This window comes from Mastigoproctus giganteus, unplaced genomic scaffold (assembly GCF_048544385.1).
Source record: "Mastigoproctus giganteus isolate SK-2022 unplaced genomic scaffold, ASM4854438v1 scaffold_16, whole genome shotgun sequence".
NCBI lineage: Eukaryota > Metazoa > Arthropoda > Arachnida > Uropygi > Thelyphonidae > Mastigoproctus > Mastigoproctus giganteus.
Window position 1 is genome coordinate 164935 of NW_028328293.1, and position 14060 is coordinate 178994.

The window sequence follows — 14060 nt, forward strand, 5'->3', positions numbered from 1 at the left end:
GGAAAGTTGGACTGGAGAAAGTCAAGTTGCAAAGAGAGGAAGTCAAAGAGCTCCAAGTGATTAGTGGAGTTGGGAGAACAGTAGAGACAACAGATGAATTTAGCACAATGAGGTAGAGAGATTTTAAGCCAGAGAAGATCAAAGAGAGGAGATTATAAATTGACAAGTCTCTGACAGGGAATATCAGAACGGACATATGCACAAGTACCACCTTTGAGGCGAAAGGAATCATACAGCGAATAATTTGGGCATCTGAGATGAGCAGTAGTTGAATCAACCGATAACTGAGATTCTGTCAGAAAAAGTACATGGGGTTTGGCAGACTGCAAGTGGAAATGGATATCGTTGAGATTAGAATTGAGACCACGTATATTTGTGAAATGTATTAGGAAGTGTTTGGGAGGTTTAGATCTTTTCACAGATAAGCTTGCTCTATTAGTTTGACAATTCATGGTGTATTCAATAGTAAGAAAGTGGGTTGGGCATGCTGTATGAAGTAATGAATTTTTTGGATATGGCGTACATGTGGTAAGAATATACCCAGATCCTCGACAATGCTCCCCGCATACACACTACTCGGACTCCCTCCAGTCACTATTTGGCAGAGTAGAGGTAGCAAGATTATACACTAGCTGATCCGGAAGCCTCCTAGAGAGTTACAATAGGTTCGGTCTGGTGTACTAACTAGCGGCCAGCCTGCGAACACCGTTTTAGAGCTGTACCCTCGAAATGTAAGGAAATTATTGATCCTGTCATTCAGGGAAACCTGGAAAGACAAGTTTAGTTAACATATTTTGCAGATGGTAAGATGATCCCAGTTGCAGAAGACAAATTTTAGAAAAAAAATATTTTCTTGCTTATATTTAACCCCAGAGGCTCACATCTGGTGAGTATGGGTTTGGCACACCCAGGGTCCTGAGCTGAATATCATCATTCTTCTCTTTCTTGGTGATTCCCTTTTCTCTCTCTCAGAGTAACTCAGGGAATATTTTTTTTGGCAGGTGCAGCATAAGTCTCAGGCTTCCTTGCACCATATGGATAATAATAATAATAATAATATTTTAAACGCAGAATCATGTGTGTTTTAACAAAATGTCAGTGTAAAATGAAGCTTTTACTCATCCTATAATGCCATAACACCATTATGCCATTACTGTCACACTTGTTATTACTCATATTATAGTCTTAATTTTTACTTTCTTATTACTTTTCACGTGGCTCGTAAAAAGTGCATCATCATCATCAGGCCACCAAGGATACTGTTGATTCAACATTTCTTGAAAAACATGACAGCTGTCTCATGTTTCACTTAACTCCCGGTAATTTTTCACCTTGACACATCTGGAAAATGGTTGCTTGCTTGGTTCACGATTTAGTGCCTCCATCCGTTCACTTTTCACATATGAATACTTTGGATTTGTTAATTGAGATATGCAATGACTGCAGTTAGCTAAGGCCTCCTAAAATTATAGCTAACTTAGTGTTTAATTCAGCAACCACTCTTTTTATGTGTTTCTGTTATATGTGATCTGAAATGGTCACAGAATAAAAGAGCTAGCTTTTTTGGAATGGCCACCTTGGACTTTTTGACCATACTGTCTATGGTTATAGTTAATGTTAAAGACATCACTGCATGTACGAATTATACTTTCAGACCGGAATTTTAAGCAGCATTTTTTAGAAAAAAAAAAGTGCATACATTTAAGCTCTAATTTTATTAGAGCTTAAATGTATGCACTTTGTCAAGCCTTTGACAAAGTTTTATCCAGCATGCAAAAGAATTTTGAAAATTATCATTAATCCAATTAGACATCTTAGAAAAAAATGTGGAACTATAGTTTTGCATTACATAGGTAAGCTTCAGGGCTGTTCAGAGATATAAGCATACATCCCAATGTTTTGATATATACACATATGAAACAGCTGCAAGTGCTCCAAGATTATTTCTGGAAGTTTAAATAATATAAGTTCTTTTATTAATGTTCATAATTAAATATAAATATTTTCTTATTAAGTTTAAATGCTGCAGTTTTGTTAAGTTATTTTTTGAGGAAGATGACATTCATCTTCATTAGCTGTTATAGACAGAGACAATCAAACCTTTAACTATAATAATGAGCACATCCTTAGAATCAGGGGAAAGTTTTACACACTTGCACATTTTGAATATTACAGATTTAACTGTTAATTAGTTAGTATGGTGAATAAATTCATTTGAGTGCATGACAAGTTTTAATATTTAATGCAACAGAGGGCTGTCAGGTACAGCAATGTGGCAGTATCTATGGGAAGGTTAATTTAGAACAACTTAACCTGGCAGTGGTCACACTCCCAGTTGTAACAAAAATGAAGAAAATAAAGGATGAGTCTATTCTCTTAATCTCAGTTCAGCTTAGATCCATCATACTCACTTTAGTTTTCTTTCAGTCTCCAAAGCAGTTGGTTGCACTCCAATGTACCAGATGAATTTCTGTCAGTTGACTTTTTTTGTAGTGTTGGAATTTAGTGTTTCCTAGTCATATAAAGTTAATTAAACAGTCTAGTATGTTCCTATTCTGTAATTTAATATGATGAAAAAAAATTTCCATTTCAACTGCATGTTCCACTGTGTAGGGGTATTCCTAACTGTTGAACTCAAAAATTAAAATTCCATTTTAATGAGAGCAATCTTTACACAAATTAATGTTAACTTATATTGATAAAATATTGCAACCACTGACTTAAACATTAAATAATTTAATTTAAAATAAAAATACAGTGGTTGCAATATTTTATCAATATAAGTTAACATTAATTTGTGTAAAGATTGCATTAAAATAATGCCTATGTATTTACAAACATAAATGATATTAAAAGTGAATAAATAAAAGAAATAAAATGCACAATGCAGCAATTAAAATTGATAAGAATAAATATATGTGACACAGCAAATAGAATAAAAGCAATAAAATAAATGACTACAAGGTCATTTATATTTAGGCGTACAGGCCTCTTTTTCAACCTAGACTGAAGCAATGACAGCAGCCGTTGTAAATGCATATACAACAATATGTGCATAGAGTCTGGTGGATGGAAAAGGAAAGTCACCATTCCTCACCCATTCAATCATCAGTCTCTGAATGCAGTACATATGAAGGTTCTGTTTCCCAAATAAAATTACTTAGTTAATTTTGAGGGGGGGAAAATAGCAAGTTAAGTTAATGTTACAAAAATTATTAACTTCTAACTTAACTTCAATGTCTGAAAAATGTTCACAAAACATTTTACATTAAAAAGTAATAATAAATATGTGTGTGTATATATATATACATATATATATATATTTTTTTTATTATTTTTTTTTTTCAGTGATAGTTGAATGGCAAGAAGCTGGAAATGAACTCTGGCGGTTCCTAGAACCAGTAGATAGTCTTCATCCAACACAGGTAATTCAACTGTAGAACCAACAGACATTGTACACCAAATTATACTTAATTTAGTTTGTAGATTAGTGCTATCAGCTGAAAAAGTGATTCACAAAGATACTATTCAACCTCTAGGGGGTTGGGATGTGGAAACATTGTTCACAATTATCACAACATAATTTGTGTGCTCATTTTATGTTGTACTATGCTACATTGATATTGGAAAGAACTTTGACTTCTTTATTTGAAACTTTACTTTCTCTAATCGAACTTTCTTAACAGTGAAGTAATTTTCCTTGGCGATTTTAATATTCATAACTCTAGTTCATTTTTATTTATTTTCATTTATTTTCATTTTTATAGCTGAAATGATGTTTTCCCCTTCACCAATAACCCCATCGAAGCACACAGTTAATGCTAGTCCTCTTCTCCAATGGATTTCCCCCCCATTGCCAGCCCTAAGCCTCATTTCATTTTGCATTAGCTAAATGGCTAAATGGAAAGATCTGCATGATTCCTCTTTTCCATGACTATTGTTTTATATCTTCTGTCTGTAGCTACAGAAGAAGCCTGTAAAATCTTATTTCTATTCATCTAAACATTCTGAAACTAATAAAATGGCAAATTAGTAAATCCACACATTATTAATATTCATAATAATAACATTCTGAAACCAATAAATTGGCATATTAGTAAATCCACATATTATTAATATTCATATCTTCACTGTTTACCATCTGATTTATCTGCAATTGGAATATGTAAACCATGCACTCAGAGAATATTAGAGTGAAATTTCATAGGAAAAATCTTATGAAAATACCTGTTTTCACTACTGTGTTAGAATTATTATTATTAGTTTTTTTTTTTGGAGATGCAATTGGGAGTGAACACTAACAAATCTAAAACAGCTAAATACTCAAAAAAACTGCAAAATGACAGAAGACATCATAATTATAGCTATGGAAGACAACAACAGAACATATGCAGATGAAATGGGGAGGAGATTCATCCCCCGCACAGTCAGAATCCAGCTCTGAAAGTTCAAATGGGATGCCCAGTATATTGAGAGTAAGTCATATAATGAGAGTAATTGATAAGGTCTGAACAAATTTACTCACAGAAAATTTGACCTTAAAGCCAAAGCAAGAAATAGTCACAAACCTGCAAAACTACACAACAAACTAGACCAACATTTGCAGAGGTGCTCACAAGAAGCACAGCCAGAAAGATCAAACAATCTGGATAATTCTGTTTGACAAATATCCTTCCCCCAATAATACTCAAGTTATCATACTACAAGCCAGCAGTGAAAACAGCAGTGCTAAGGCTAGCTTTGCACTAAAGCAACAAATAACAAAAAATCAAAAGGAAAATATCAAGAGCCTCAAGGTGAAAAATATCAGCTGCATAGTAAAAAATTTCTTAGAGAAATGCTTGATGCCAACAAAATCACAATGTGCATGAGATTACTGAGCTAGGGACCATGGTAGAGCAACTGAACAAAGCTTTCCCAAAAATTATAATTTGTATATCTGAGATGAGAATTTATCAATGACTTGTATTATAAAAAAACAGAGTTTGGAATCACTCTTGAGGAAATAAGGAATGACACCAATGTTTTCTGGCACAGAACAGAACAGAGCAGAGTCAAGCAAAAATTGGATTACTGATTTCCCCCCACGAGTGGGGGTGAGAACTGTCATGGAATAGGGCAGAATATACCTAAGGTGTGTTTTATACAAGTATAGAATTTTATCCTGGTGACAAGATGCTACAAGCATTCAGAATGACATTGCACAGAGACTACCCCCCAACTGTGGCCAGTGTGTCACGTAGGTCACAAGTGTGAGGAATGTAAGGGCAAAAAAAAGGAAGCCTCAAAATGTGATCCCTGAAAATGAAAGAAAAGGATAATAACTGTTCCATAAGGGAATCAGCATAGGTTACATACTGGCTCTACATTGTACCAAGGACACACTTTATCAGGTAGTTACACAAAAAGCACTCCTTACAAAAAGTGCTTTTGACAGACTAAGGTGGCAGAGGAGCATTTTCATGTGCTTCAGAGTCAGTAACTGCTCCCAGCAAATGTATAACAGTGCAAAATAGATCACCAGTTATCAAAGATTAGGGATCATTCTATAACTCATGAATCAAGACATGAGGACTAGTGTACAGAATCTGTGTACATCATAATAACTGCAATAAGATACCGGATGTTACTTTGAAACATAAACTCACGTTTGGCCACACATCACATACGTAGCCGAAAAAGTGAATTTTCATATCTATGGGAATTAGGTTAACTAGTTAGTTAATGCATGCAATGTGATACGTTTCTAGTGCATTAAAAAATACTAATAATTCATGATTTATAACAATAAAATAAAAAAAAACAGAGCAAATAAAGGAATAACTTTTATGCATAAACCAAGAGCATTTCATTTCTGCACATCCACCGTATTGCTCATTCATTCTTCCAATCAGTGAATGGCAACAAATATAATATCCAGCACTTTGGCTACAATATATGATATATGGATAGCCTATGTGATATGTATGAAAAAAAATAATAATAATAATTGCTGGATTTCTCTTGGTCCACAAATTGTTCTAAAAGAGCCAGATATATTTAGTGAAAATTGATCCATTGGATTGTTGAGTAATGACAGATAGACAAAGAAATGTTAATTGCTAAATTTCTATAGATGTGTTCATGCCCATTGTCACCTATGGCTGGCATATGTCTATAAAAAAATAACCCAATCACTATCAAGAACCAACCAGCCACAATACTGTGTCAAATGTTGTTGATAATGACTCACATGTCCATCACATACAGTAACCCCCATCCTGCACTTTGTATGTTTAATACAAATCTTGGCACAACTGTCCGATTATTGCCCCTATTTTTGCTTCTGGCCACCCAGTTCCCTGCTTCCCAAAGGATGGCACTGCTTGTTAGAATGTACTTTTGTGTAAACAAAACCAGTTTATGGTAGCTACTTAAGTGCACTCTGAAAAACATCTTTGTGCAGGATGAACTATTAAATTAACAAAAGAATAAAAACAGTTTTTCTAAGTTGTTTTCATAAACTCCCTCACTCTCCTTGTTGTGACATTTCAAAGTCTTTTGCTACAGTACAGTATAATCTGTTTTTTTGTGCCATTTTATCTGAATTGATGTCTTTTTTGGAACTTGTCTTTATATTAATTTAAAGTTTGTTTATATTAAATCTCATCTAGCAGTGTTATGGCAACCAAATGTAAACAGACTGAATTAAGCCTGGAAATTAAACTGAAAATTATACAGGAGGCTGATAGGATGGATTGAAGTAAAACAGACATTGCAAAGGAATACAACATCCCTTTACCTACAATACTGAAAAACTGAAAAAAAAAACTTAAACCTTAAAAAACCGAAAAACGAAAAGAAGCACCTGATACTAGAGCAGCGATAAAAAACAGGAAACAAATTCATGGTGCAAAACATGAGAAGCTTGAAACAATACTTTTCAAGTGGATGCATGCATCTAATTTGCCAATATCAGGTCCAATTTTGCAAGAAAAAGCAAATTATCTAGCTTAGCAACTTCAAATAAAGCAGTGGCTTGGTTTTTTTTTTTTTTTTTTTTTTATGAGAACCCCAAACACGAGAGGTATTATAACCTATAGTACTTAGTACCGTGCTTGGGTTGGAGTTTCGCGAAATGTTTGCAACAAGTATGGATTAGTCAACAAAGATAAGCCTACAGACCGGTTGTGTTCTGTACGGACCATTCTTGAAAAATATGAGGCAAAGGATATTTTTAAACTTGACGAGACAGGCTTATTTTATAATTTCCTGCCAAACAAAACATTTGCTGTTTGAGGAAGAGTCTTGTCATGGTGGAAAATTAAGTAAACAAAGACTCGCTGCTCTGTTATGCTGCAATTCAGATGGCAGTACAAAATTACCCCACTTGTGGTTGGTAAGTTTTCCAAGCCAAGATGTTTTAAAGAAGTTAACTAATTTTCCTGTGATTATGAGGCCAATAAAAGTGCTTGGCTTACAGTCAGAATTTTTCAGTCTTGGTTATCAAAAGTGGACAGAAAAAATGAACCCTTTGATCATTCTAGATCATTGTACAGCACATTATGCTGAGACATTTAAGTTGACAAATATATGGCTGTTGTTTTTACCTCCCAGTACCACCAGTTTTATGTTGTACTGGATAAAGGAATTATTTAAAACCTCAAGAGAGCATATAGAGCCCTCCTGACAAGGTACTTGATCCACAACATAGGAGGGAACAATTGCAGCCAAATTGGAATGTCTTGGATGCAATCCGTAATCTTTATTGCTTGGGACAGCATTGCATCAATGTGTAATTATCAACTGCTTCAGAAAGAGTGGCTTTGGAGAGAATATAATCGAAAAACATGGTCCAACGGACGAATGTGATAGCAACATCAAGGAATGGGAAATTTAAAGGAGCATATGGATTTTGTTGGTGAATTTGCTACTACAGCAATATCAACACCAGAAGAGCTGCTGAACACCAATCAAAGCGATGATGTTTTTGTTACAAGGGACAGTGAAAGTGAAGAAGCATACACACTGCCATCTAAAAGATGCTCAAAATGCATTGAGCATAATATAGAATGTGTGGCCTGCAGTAATGCTGATAAAGAAACAACTGTTGCATTTGATAATGCCTGTGCTCAGTTAAAAATGCATATAGGACAAAAACTATGCAAACAACATTGGATTCTTTGCTTTAAATTATATTAATTTATTAAAAAGTGTAAAAGTTAGTGCAATTGACATAATTAAGTATATCTCATATTGCGAATTCCTTCACAACGAGTTGCCATGATATTGCACTACCTCAAATAAGTAACGCTTTACCATAGGAGAAGACTATTGTTACTTATTCTCAGGCGGATACCATCACCCATACAGCACTGTTTCGGAGCCTATTGGCTCCTCATCAGTGGGTGGGTGGGCAGGTACCCTGGTGTTGCAATGATGACAACCCAGTTGCGAAGTATAAATCCACAATATGAGAGGTGCCCTGCCCACCCACTGATGAGGAGCCAATAAGCTCCAAAACTGTGCCATATGGGTGATGGTATCCGCTGAGAATAAGTAACAATAGTCTTCTCCTATGGTGAAGCGTTACTTATTCGAGGTAGTGCAATATCATGACAACTCGTTGTGAAGGTATTCACAATATGAGATACACTGATGCCAATTTATAACTACTTAAGTAGATGGCGATGTACAGAAATGATGCAATTGCACTAACTTGTACATTAAACTCTTAACCTGAGGCTTCAGCCCTAAACTACATCGCAATCTTTATTAAAAAGTTTAATGGTTTGTATGTCTCCTTTTATAATTAAGATTGTAATTCTTTTTTACTGTGATACAAAAATATTGTATATATCAAAATATATACTGTGCAATATTTTCATTTCTGTTAATTGCTTTTCTCTTAGTTTATCTTACAAAAAAAAATAAAATCTTTAAAAAAAACATGTTATTCCTATTAGTGTGTTGTTAGACAGGGCTTTTGTTTTTATTTTTATTATTTTATTTTCTTAATTTAAATTAATTTATTTTTGATATTATCTTTCTATACATTAAAATAATTTTCCTCCTAGTGATTCAGCCAATGGGAGAAGAGAGATGCAGGTTATGTGGTAATATGTAACAAATACAAAAATGCGTAAAAGAAGCTTGTTTTACTGTGGTAAAACAAGTTTCTGTTTAAGCATGGTCACGCACTGTTTATCTAACATGACCACGTGGTACTATGTAACATATTTATGTATTCATAGCAGAGGAAGAGACATACACACAGTGTCGAAAGCTTCTGTATTTTATTTTACTTTATCAAAAGAAGCGAGTGCAGCGAGCAGGGGGCAAAGTATGTACCAAAAAAAAAAAAAAAAAAGGCAAAATTTTGACACTTTGAATTGTGGCTCAGCTATTTTCAACTGGCTACAGTTGGCAACACTGATACTAATGTGATCAACATTCTAGTGCACAAAATGGTGCCCCTCCCGTCATTTTTATCTGGATCCGCCACTCGATACCACCGAGAATAAGTAACATTAGTCTTCTCCATTGGCAAAGCATTGCTTATTGGAGGTAGTGCAATATTAGGGCAACTCATTGTGAAGGCATTCACAATATGAGATACATGTATATCAAAAACAATGCCATTTCATCTAATTCAGTGGTTTACTATGAACTAAAATGATGCTTGGCACTAACTTGTTTGATTACCAAATGTTTATATTGTTTTAATATTTTTTATTATTAAAAATAAATAATTTCTATATTTAAAAAACGTATTAAGTGGGAAAACATAATTATAATAATACATTATGTATTTTTTATCACAAACTTTTTATGCGGGAAAACTTTTTACACGAGTTGAAATTGGGACTTAAGAAACCAAACCTAGTACAGGGAAAAACTTCTTATGCCGGGTTCTACTGTATGTGAATATTAAAAGTAGCCTAAAATAAAATTACCAGTAAATGTATTGCTTTACTGACTTTCTAATCTGATTTTTCCAGGAAGTGCAACCTTTTGTGACCAAAGCAATATGGGAAGAACTCAGTACAAAATATCCCCAGCTTTTAGGTGAAGTTAATCCTAATAATGAAAAGATTTTAAAACTATTTGGCAACCAAGGTGGCCATTAATAAAAGTTTAAGTTAATTGCTAATTTTGTGTATTTACTGTAAAGACAAAGAATGCAGAATATTTTGCATCTTGAATAGCTGTGAGAGTACCCAAAAACTAGCCAACAAATTTTCTTTGAAGTATAGTTTGTGAACTATATGTATATATTTTTTAAGAAGGCTTGTAAAATTTTCTAAGTAAATAAATTGATAATAAATGAAGTTTATTAGAGACTTAACTTTTGTTTAACTCAATTGTATGACTAAATTTTAATTATACATTTTAAGAACATTTTTAGGAAGTTTCAATTGTATTCAAACTAAAGTACACAGTGTGTGACCTGACTAGTGCCCAAATCAGTACACTAGTAATGGAGAACAGGCAGGATCTTGTAGTTTTTCCAACTAGTTATTTATTTGGTTTTTAGGAGCATTAGCAACTAAGGCCATATTGCTCTGGGAATATGCGGTGGTCATTCCCTGACCTTTCCGCATCCTCCATATTTGGTAGTGACGGGCTCGAACCCCGGTCTAATCAAGAAGCGTGTGCTACGCACTGCTGCTCCTTCCCACCTGGCTACGGAGGCACCTTTCCAACTAGTATGATTGTTGATACATGTTAAGCAGGTGCTACAACAAAGAGTAGCTGCATTTTTTAATTTTTCAAAGAATAGCATCATTTGAGTGTTTAATGAATAGAAAAACACTCAAAAATCATGTAAACAGATGCAGCTGCTGCTGAAAGTGGTCATGGAGCAAGTGCTCAATGTCTCAAGTGTAAGCCAGGGCAAAGGAATGATTAACTTCAACATTTAATATTAAAACATTACAAGGCATCAGTACATGCAGCATGCAAAGGACTCTAAAAAGAATGCACTATAGGTGCATTCTTTTTAGAGTCCTTTGTGTGTGGTGCACAAAGTGGTGCATTATACTGTACAAAAAAGACATTTGTCTAAGGACCCAAATTCATGGGCAACTGCATCCCCATGTTACTAATTATTTTCTAATATACAATAAACAGAAATGAAAATGTATATATACACATACATTGCCCCCTCTCAGAAAATTATTTTCTTTAGATGCCCATCTGTTAAACTGGCACTCGCATAAGTATGATATACAAAGCAAAATGTCTGTAGTGTGAGTGAACTCTTGGAAAGTTGCTTACTAAGTAAGTTAATATAAAGTAGAATAAACTGTGTTAGTTGTTAGCACCATACTACTAGTATTACAAAAGTTTTAATTTTGTTTTATATCTGTGAAAAGAAAAAAAATTCCTACATTTGTTTAGCGATCTTTTAACTTTAACCGTAAGTATTTCACTTGTTTCTTTTTGTAGAGGGTAAAGGGTGTTTTATTGTTTTACATCAAACATCTGTACAAGTCCATGAATGCAGCATAAAAACTTTTACTTGGGCACATACACACTAATCAGCATTTCAAAAATCTGATGCAATGAAAACTGGACTACAGTAAACATGGTATCTTTCTTGTGCCATGCATGTATAGTTTTTCTAGGTTTTCAGTTCTTAACACTGAATTATCTCATTAAACCTAACGCTCAATTCTATGTGAAATTTTACTCTGATTAAATCAGCACTTCTATATTTAACCCACTAACTTAATAATTTTGCTGATGTAGATAATATAAATAATAAACCTCTGATTTCAAATGTATGTCATGTATTAGTTCAGAAAGATGAAATTTTGTTTCACTCATTCTAGATAATATTACTGATATTCTTTTATATGAATGACAGGCCTCAAGCACAGATCAAAGTAAATGACATTTTAGGATATTTACCAAATTTATTGTTCATATTTTTTATTAATGAGTACAAATATTATTAAAATTGTAATTTTAAAATGTTAACATAAATAAAATTAGGAAAACTAGTATATTATCATATTTATTCTGTTGTAAATTAATAAGATTAGATTTCTATAAATAACTTTTTATGTTTATGTTAATTTCTGATTATTTCAACATCCTTTGTATTTTTTTAGATTTAGAAAATGAAGAGAACATATGAGTCTAGTGCTCAGAAAAGAAATAAAAAATAAAACTTAGAGAAGCAGAAAACAAAAAATAGTGAACTTTGTTAGTGTTTTTTCTATAAAAATGCAGATGATGAGACAATGATCAATAGTGTTGCTGATAATATTCTTACAAATATACTAAGATAAAACACAGTTGTTGATAAGATTCCATCTATAATATCAGAAGACAAACATGCTTCTGAAGCAATCACCATCCCAGAAGTCAATACTACCAATGATGAGACCACACCACAAACCTACAGTGAAAATATTGCTTTATGGCCAGAAATAATTCCAAACAATTTGAGTGAATGGCTAAAGGTAAAGAAAGCCAACATGAGAACCATGGGAAACTTCACTTAACTTACCAGGCAAACTTGTCTCCTGATACCGCAGTTTCTCCCTGCATTCTTGGTAAACAGATGGTGCATGCTATTGGTAGTGGAAGATGATAACGATGTATTGATTTTCTTATTATTAAAAGCAGATTATTGGAGTTCATGAGTGGGCTGAAATTTATTTATGGTACCCATAAGTAAATTTCAGCCCACTCATGCCTCCAGATTGCTTCAGTCTTAGGGTGTTTATCAACCCCTTCTCACTGCTTTTTCCTGATAGGAAATGACGTTCTGCTGCTGCTACCGATAACACGCACTGTCGGTAGAAGTCGTTTTCCTATTTTAAAACAGTGGGAAGTGGGAGATAAACACTCTAAGACTGAGGCAGTCTGGAGGGTGTACCCATAAATAAATTTCAGCCGCGAAAGCATTACACTCATGAACTCCCATAATCTGCTTTTAATAATGAGAAAAACTAATCAGTACATTGTTATCAACCTCTATTGCCACTACTGATAACACACACCCTCTGTTTACCAAGAATGCAGGGAGAAACTGCGGTAGCAGGAAACGAGTTTTCCCCGTGAAGTTTCCCATGGTTCTCATGTTGGCTTTCTTTACCTTTGCCGATTTAATTATGCATTTATGACAAACTAAATGTAGGTGATACAAAAAATTCTGAAATCAAATTTTTTGAATGTGATCAAACTATCACAAAGAGACTAAATGCGTCTCATTTCTATTCTATTTGGGCAAATGGTACTAAACAAAAAGGAGAATCGCTAATATTTTCTGAAACAACAAAATCAGTATATTGTTTTATCTGTAAATTATTTTCTACAAAACCCAACATTAATTACAGGATGTTGTGACTGAAAAATATTGGCAAAATATTAAAACTACATGAGTCTAAAGAACATAAATATTGCATGTGTGTTTCTATATACAATGTACTAGCACTAGTCATGGAAGAATTGATTCTGAACTGGTAAAAGAATATAGAAAGCAAGTTTTCTTGCTTGGTGTGAAGTTTTGAGAAGAGTGGTGGCTACAGTGAAGCTTTTAGCAACATTAGGATTAGGATTGAGGACATGATAGTTCCACCAAAGGATATTTCTTGAATTGCATTGAATATTTAGTGGCATTTGATAGTTTCTTGAAGAACCATCTGAAAAATTAACCTTTGTGGTAAAGGAAATATAAATTATCTTTCCAATGCTACATGTGCTGACTTTATTGGGCTAATGGCCATGCATGTAAAAAATTCAATTGTAAAAGACAAAAGCAAAATATTATTCGACCATTGTTAATTCAACCCCAGATGTGACTCATAATGATCAACTAGCATTTATCATAAGATATGTAGATAAACAGCATCAAATACAGGAAGTTTCATAAGTTTTATACCCATAGAATAATATGATTTGAGTTATTTAGAAAATATTATAGTATCAACTTTGAATTATTTATAGACATTAAAAATTGCTGGGATCAAACTTATGATAATTCAGCAAATATGTTGGGCTTTTACAATGAGTTGCAGCCAACAATAAAAAAAAAACATGGTAAAAATGCAATTTTTTATTATCAG

At 33.6% G+C, this 14060-nt stretch overlaps 1 protein-coding gene across 1 annotated transcript in view; it reads left to right on the plus strand.

The window, feature by feature from the left end:
* Positions 1–10153, plus strand: part of LOC150074884 (acyloxyacyl hydrolase-like) — a 154028-nt gene extending 143875 nt beyond the window's left edge. Inside the window, exons 11-12 of the mRNA XM_090389413.1 lie at positions 3349–3425; positions 9981–10153. Coding sequence (XP_090245539.1) covers positions 3349–3425; positions 9981–10109 — 206 coding nt within the window. The 3' untranslated portion in view covers positions 10110–10153. The remainder of the gene's footprint in view (positions 1–3348; positions 3426–9980) is intronic.
* Positions 10154–14060: the final 3907 nt, after the last annotated feature.